The 8,049-nt window shown below is 39.8% G+C and overlaps 1 protein-coding gene across 2 annotated transcripts in view; it reads right to left on the minus strand.

Annotated features, from left to right (window-relative positions):
- The window catches only part of LOC110292343 (bile acid-CoA:amino acid N-acyltransferase), a 17,920-nt gene that overhangs the window by 7,461 nt on the left and 2,410 nt on the right, over positions 1–8,049 (minus strand). The window contains exons 1-2 of one of the 2 annotated variants that reach the window (XM_021159634.2): positions 6,343–6,572; positions 2,693–3,208 (exon numbers count right to left, since the gene is read on the minus strand). In XM_021159634.2, coding sequence (XP_021015293.1) covers positions 2,693–3,158 — 466 coding nt within the window. In that variant the 5' untranslated portion in view covers positions 3,159–3,208; positions 6,343–6,572. Of the gene's footprint in view, positions 1–2,692; positions 3,209–6,342; positions 6,573–8,049 lie in introns of those variants that run through there. The other variant, XM_021159635.2, reaches the window with a different exon arrangement.

Below are 8,049 nucleotides of genomic sequence, written 5' to 3' on the forward strand. Positions count from 1 at the left end.
ATGGGCTAATTGCTGGGTGGAAGGTACAGATGGGACTTTCATGTCCCTGGAGAAGAAAGTACACAGATGCAAGGGAAGGGAAGGGAGGTCACCATGCTTTGGAGAGAGAAGAACCAGGAACCATGTGAGGTCTCAGGAGGAGAGGTGGGCTCCTATACATGGTTGGTCAGAGATGTTTAGCAGAAACAAGATTATTGACAAACTAAAGTTAGGGCAGGTGGGAGGCGTGGAGCTAAGAGTAATGATAAGAGCATGCTTTCCATTAGTACCCAGATTTTATGCCAAGAAGTCAAGTTAAAAATGATCAACTGATCAACTGTGTGTGTGTGTGTGTGTGTGTGTGTGTGTCTTTTATCCTTGGATTCAAGGGATGCTGGGAGGGGGCTGGTAGCATGGCCCATTCCCAGAGCATAGGCAGGGTATCAAAAAGTTACAGGTAACACGAATGAGAATAGGAAGCCAAGAAGAACTGAATCTTGTGATTAATGCACAAATTCTCAAATGGAGCATTAAATAGTTAGCCCATGTCTAAAGTTAAGTGAAGACTGGTCAATACATAGTGTAACATAACTTCTATGGATTTTATTAGAAGCCACATTTAGTGACATATTTACTCTTTGAGACTCAGGTTAGGATTAATTTCCACAGTCTTTGAGTAAGAAATATCGTACAAATTGTGCCAGGACTCCTTAATCAATAAAAGGTACACAAATGAGATTTAGGAAATCTAGAAGGTCACAACATTTGACACTAAATATGCTATGTCTGTTTACATGTGCTTTTCTATGAGAAGTGCTATAGATTGATACCTTCAAAGGCCAACTTTCAAAGGCTACCTTTAAAGGGCAGCTAGGGCACATGGAACCTTTAAGAAGGGGGCCTAGCTGGAGATCTTCATGTCCCTGAGACTACACCCTCACAGGGCCTAGTTAGACAAAGGTTCTCTCTATATAATTGAAGTTCATGGCTCAAAGATATCTTAATGATTACACTGTCTAAAATATCTTGTAAGAGATACAGCTCAGAAGCTAAGTCTTGGAGCACTTGCCTTATGTGCCTATGCCTCAAGGCTAATGGCAGGAACCAGGGGTTGTGGGGGGAAGGCCAAACATCTTCCTCTGTTACACTGTGGTAACCACTCAGAAACCAACTGATAAAATCTCCATGTGAACAGATATGAAGAGTTCTCTCTCTCTGTCTCTCTCTCTCTCTCTCTCTCTCTCTCTCCTCTCTCTCTCTTTTCCTGCTGCTAAGAGCCCAGTGAAAGGGAGGACTGTCCAAGCATCAGTCCATACTCACTCTGTGCAGGCAGATATTTCTAAATTAAACTAGAGCCCACCCAATACAATTATAATATATGTTTCTGTCTTGAAAACTTGATTCTAGGGAAGGAAAATGAACTATGTCCATTTAAAGATGGGCTTCACATGAAAAGACACTGAGGAGTTTTTAACAGGCTATGTGTCCTTTAGCTTGAGAAAAGAAATGGGATGGCATAATATGTGTAAAAACACTGCTAGTTAGGGTCAAAGTCCACAATGATTGTATACCCTCTGAGCTTGGAGTAAAATTGTACACTCCCTTATTAGAAGGTTTTCTCCTTCTCTGACCTTATCCGGAGAAGTCAGGTAACCCTAATTAGTTTATATGATCAATTCCCTTTCTTCTGATAAAACCTGTTCAGCCAGAGTCTGAGATTCCTGAATCATTTCCCCATGCTAATGAGGCATTTCATGTGCACTTAGACCCCAACCAATGACTTTTTTCCATCTTGGTTTTCCCTGCCCTCCGTTCCAGAAAACTTTATAAGCCTTCAATCACCCTAAGTAAAGTTGATAAGCAGAGAGTCCCAAAGGAAAGGGAGACCCACAACAATGGAATCTCACATTGGAAACTACTATGTAAGTACACTAATAAAGATGAGTTTGCATCTTCTGATGGGTGGAAAAGACGGGAACAGTAAGGACCTGAAATGTTTTGATATCTAATTTAACTTTTGTGACCAAATATATCTCATCCCTCCTATGGGCCCAAGAAGATCATTTGATGCCAGAGAATCTACATATCCAATGTCCCAGGAGATAGCAAATAACACACCTGGTGTCAGCATATCAGACAGAGTCAGAAGGCCTGCACTAACATATATGTTTTTAACAGGGATGTCATACTAAGCAACAACAACAGAAAACAAGAGGAAAAAAACAAAAAACAAAAAAAAAAAAACACAAAAAAACATCAAAAACCAAAATAAACCAAACCAAAACAAAAAAACAGTGCTAACTCCTGGACCTGAAGCACAATAGAGTGTTCTATATTTTGAGTATAAACATATTTAAATGATATAAACAAGCTTAAAATGAATGTCAACATGATATATCTTCTGACAATAGCTTTACTGGAGTCTTCATTTAGCCAGCCACTTAACCGACATCCAAATCTTCAGAAACCTCACAATATAGGGACCCCACAAGCTCTAACCAGTCCTAGCCTCAGACAAGGTTCAGAATGTCAGGGTGAAGCCTGAATTAGAGTAGAATATCACCTACTTCTTATTCTGAGACAAAATTAACCCAGCTTCTCAGCAGGATAGTGAGAACTCTGTATTACCCATGTCCAAGCTGAATTTCTAGAGGTACAAGGCATCCCACACAGAGGAAACAGAGATGGCACTAATCAGAGGGATTCTACTCACCTGGAGGCAGAAACAGGGCTCCCCGGATGCGGCTTTCCTTTACCTCGATCCTCTTGACACCAGGTGCCACATACCACCTTTCCAGAGTCAGGCTATCCAATGGAGGACTGACAGCTATGTCTTGTAATGGAAAGTATGGATGGCAAACTTTTATGTGGATTTGGTAGGGGCTATTCATCACATCTTTTTTTACCAATCTACCCAATAGCTTTTCAGGTTTCAAGGACCAGAAAAGGCCCATGGGGTGGACCCCCATATAGTCTCCTCCAAGTGAGGAGTCACGCTCCAGATCTACCTCACCCACTTCACTGGCCCTGTAGAAGGCCTGAGAACTAAACAGGTTTCCCTTCTCATCTTTCAGTGATGCCTGAAGGCACACCACCTGAAAGGGGGCCAGGCCTGTGACCCAGATGTGCACGGGCTCATCAACAAGAGCACTGAGAGGAACAGCTGTCAGCTTGGCCATTTTTGCAGAGGGAATCTTGAACAATTCTTCAGGAATATTTTCACCAAAACCTCAAAACAGAAAGAAACAGAAATGAAATCCAGTTGTAATATGGTTAATGAATGATGGAAGGACTGGCGTCAGTCCACTTAGGAATCAGTCTTAACTCCCGATTGATTTGTTGGAAATATTCTGTGATCATTTGGTAATGCAAGACATCTCAGCAATTTCAACAGATTTCTAGAAGCCAGAGAGCACATTAACAAATGTGAGATATTTAAACAGCACTTCAACTCAGCATAGATGATGTCAGGACATTAAGGAGATCTCAATCTGGCATCAAATACAACTGTGACAAAAGCAGGATTGAGATGTGAAGCTGAAAACAGGATGATTGATTGAATATTTCCTTTTTCAAAATGAGTGGCACCGCTAACTACTATCCTGCACAGGCACCTGTATGTTTCACCTTACAAAAATGAAATACCCATTGCTTTGACTTAGAATTTATACAGTTATAAAACACAATTAGAAGCAGGTAAGACCTTCAAAACATAACAGAAATCTTACTGAAATATTTATTGATCGTCTTCATTTAAATGTTAACACAAGAGTGACCATTGCTCCTAACAACCAAAACTGCAGCATCAGATTTGTATCGATTTATCTGTTGTGTTAGTTTCATTTTAACTTACTTTGCTGAGTATTCCAGAGATCTAAATGGATCAAGTTCCAGGGGGTGAAAAAGACCTACTCCTAGGAAGCAGGACAATGTCCCTTCTTTGATATTCACTTGTGTTAAAGGAGCAGAAAGGAAGACACATAGACAGATGAGAAACAAAACAGAAAAAGAGGTGTACTTTAGACAGGTGCTGGCTGGGTTGATGGAACTCTGAGAAACTAAGAACTTGTCCCCACCTGTTCATGTCTACAGAACATCACCAGAAGACCAAGACACAGATCACAATCTGAGATGAAGCCACAGAGGATTTCAAGCCTTCACTTAGAGCATCCTCCAGAGGATGAAGATGGAAGAGCAGAAAGAAGTCCCTATGCTGAGCGAACCAGGAGTATTATCACTGAGCCAAGCAAATTTCCTAGTGACCCTTGATCCAGAACTCTCATCAGAAATCCTCAGTTTAAAAGGCTAGCAAATGGCTGTTACATCCAAAGATCCTACAGGGGGCTCAGGAGTGCTGAGAATCCCGACTATTGATGAGAAAGGTGGTTTACTCTCCCCACTAATAAAATTAGTGATGTCAGTGATGCACTGAACTTAATAAGTCTGTCAAAGCCCAGACCCAACTCACACTTGGCTCAGGTCACACTGATTAGCCCCAAGTCTCAACAAAACATGTCCAAAGCTCTTTTTATTGTTTATTAATTGTATGTGTGTGTTTATGTGTGTGGGTATATCTGTGAGTGTATGTGTATATATGTGTGTATATGTGAGTCTATGTGCATTTGTGTATACATGTGTGTGAGTGAGTGAGTGAATGAGAAAGAGAGAGAGAGACAGAGAGAGAGAGAGAGAGAGAGAGAGTTTCTGTGACAGTTGATGGGAGTTGACTCTCTCCTTCAATCATGTAGCCCCCAGACATGGAACTTAGCTTGTTAGGCTAGGCAGCAAGTGCTTCTACCCACTAAACAATATCATTGCCCTCCCCCTTTCAGATATTGTCTATATACAACACACTCAGGATTTATTTTTCATTGAGTTGCATAAACATTATTTAAAATTATAGAATCCAAGAAAAAGGAATCAATATAATAGAAAGAGAAGTAGCCCAGACGTTGGAATCACCAGACGGCAAATAGAAGGTACCAAATAGACATAAGAACAGGTCAAACTAAACTATGAAGAGGAAAAATCAAGATAAAAGTTTAGAGAACTAGAGACACAGGGAAATATTTAAACATTTATGGCTTAATATACGGAATACATTCTCTAATAATTGACACCTTAGAAAGACATATTAGAGATAAGCAAAGGGGAAATACTTATAAAAACTAGGGGCTGAGGGGCTAGAGAGATGGCTCAGCAGTTGAAAGCACTGACTGCTCTTCTAAAGGTCCTGAGTTTGAATCACAGCAACCACATGGTGGCTCACAACCATCAGTAAAGTGATCTGATGCCCTCTTCTGGTGTGTCTGAAGACAGCTACAGTGTACTTATTTATAATAATAAATAAATCTTAAAAAAATTACTAGGGCTGAATTTCCCCTCAATTCACTGAAAATCACCATGCTACATTCCCTAGAAGTATAACAAATATGGAGACAAACCCAGCAGAAATCCCAGCTCTTATTATAATCAAACTCTTAACACAGTGAGCAAATTTTAATGTAGCCAGAGAAAAGTAGATATTGCAGAGGAAAAGAACAAACATAAAATGACAGTTGGCCCTACCAAAAAGACAATAAACAAAGCAGGAGACAATAACCCCTCAATCACAGTGCTCAAAAGAAAGAGAAAAACAAGTATATAAAACAAAATGCTCACAATTCCTTACCTATGAAATATACATATCAAACGTGAAGGCTAAAGAAAGTAAATCCCAGCCGGGCATGGTGGCGCACGCCTTTAATCCCAGAGGCAGGCCTGGCCTCCAGAGTGAGTTCCAGGACAACCAGGGCTACACAGAGAAACCCTGTCTCTAAAAACCAATAAAAAAAATGAAAGAAAGAATGAAAGAAAGAAAGAAAGAAAGAAAGAAAGAAAGAAAGAAAGAAAGAAAGAAAGAAAGAAGAAAGAAAGAAAGAAAGAAAGAAAGAAAAGTAAATCCCGTGGGGGAATGGGGAAAATACATTTTCAGTAAATAATAATTCAAGAAATGATAAAGAGCAAGAACACATTTATTACCTGGGTAAATATAAAGGCTCTTTTCAAAATATAATCACTTACATAGATACATATGTGAGCTTAGAAATAGTTAAAAGACTATAGCCTGTTCAAAATAAAAGTAACTATTATGAGGTTTATCTATGAAATATGACAAATAGAGAATAATCTGGTAAATACAGGATTGTTATATCACTGTTTTTCAAGTAATGTAAGATTTTCTGCAGGTAGATAATGATAACTTCATGTACTTATCAAAAGTTCACTGAGCTAAGAGATAATAGATAAGAGTGCTACCAGGTGTCAGAGCAATTCATTAAAGGAGCAAGCTGCAAAGAAAAGGTAGAGGTAATAATCACTTACGGCAGTTCTACAGCAACCCTCTGAAATGCAGTGTACTCTAGAGAAGGAGGCCCTGTAGGTCAGCACAGATGCACAGGACTTCTCAGAGACTCTCAAACCAAGGCTCTGACAACACTGTAGATAATGGAAGAGTTTTTTGAAATGCAGACTATTCAGTCAGAGCTGAGGAAAATATCTGAGTATTTCCCTCCTCAACCAGACATAAATAGGCTGAACCCAGAGAGTAGACTAAGACTTTGGAACTTGGACTTTGGATAAATGCCTGAGATAAAGATCTAAAATTGAAAACATCAGGCTTCTAGTGTGGAAAGGCCCTAACACGCTCTGTTCTTTGACAGCAACTCTCCTCTGAAACCATGTCCTTTGCTGGAATGTGGCAGAGAGCTCCTGTATACCCAGCACTAGGGAGACTGAGGCAGGAGGGAAGTTAAAGCCAGCCTGGGCTACACAGGGAGACTCTGTCTCAGAAAAATAAGAGTAAAACAACAACAAAAAGAGGTTGTCTCTGTGACACAGTGTGTGTTATTTCACATGGAAATCTCCAAGGCAAGGGAATAAAATCATCTGGGATTCACTCCTGCACATGTTTGTTCTCAATACTGGAACAGAGCTGGGGACAGCAAGGATATGGGAGCCTCCTTGTGGTCTTTCTGGATGATCCAGATTGGGTTTTTCATGTCACAGCTGGAAGGGCAAAAGTTAAGACAGCTGAAATCTATAGTCTTAGCCATTTTATATTTGTCAAGAAGGCATACGTCCCTGTTAGAATTCAAATGGGGAGAAGGAAGCAGAGATTTTTTTTGATAGTGAGTTAAATAGCAGCAATACAGGAAAGGGAAGAGGGTATGCTATGTATATGCATGCACTTTTTGTTTATATTTGTACTGCCATCAGCAATCTTTTGGGAATAAAATCTGCCACAGCAGGAGTAGGGAAGAAAGGAAGCAAATAAAACTGATGAATGGAAAACAGATACTAAGATGGGAAATTTCAACATAATTATATTTGATTGCATTATGGGGCTGAAGAGACAGCTCTGTGGTCAGGAACACTGGCAGTACTTCCATGGGGAAGAATATTTCTAGCACTCACATGGTGACTCATAACTGTCCATAACTCCAGTTCCAGATAATCTGATGCTATTTTCTGACTTCTGAAGCATGAGGCACATAGGTGGTTCATGAATGTACATGCAAGCAAAACACCCACATACATAAAATAAAAACAAAAATGAGAGAAAAATAGAGGGATTGTTGAAGAGAGGTATGATGGCTTTTCCTGGTTGTCAACTTGACTACATCTGTAATATATGAGGGACAGTTATATCATGTTAGAGGTAACTATGACCTGGTTAAATATATAATGTGTTGTGAATATGTGTGGGGTAGCTACATTATGTTTACATCTAATTGTGATCTGGTTAGAGCTATCATTTTGAAATTAATCATGACCTAAGAAAATATGATTGTGTGCCAAGTTGACAAGAGGTAGACTTGTGGTGGCTATTCTTGTTAACTTGATTACATTTGGAATAAGCTACAATAGAGAAATGGAGGGCTCACCTGAGAGAGATTTTCTCCTTCTCCTCCTCCTCCTCCTCCTCCTCCTCCTTCTCCTTCTTCTTTTGAAGTTTTAGTCCAGACCTTTGAGGCAAGAAGACACACACATTTGACCTAGCTCTTGAGGAAGGAATACATACCTTTAATC

The sequence above is a fragment of the Mus caroli genome, chromosome 4 (genome assembly GCF_900094665.2).
Source record: "Mus caroli chromosome 4, CAROLI_EIJ_v1.1, whole genome shotgun sequence".
NCBI classification, from domain to species: domain Eukaryota; kingdom Metazoa; phylum Chordata; class Mammalia; order Rodentia; family Muridae; genus Mus; species Mus caroli.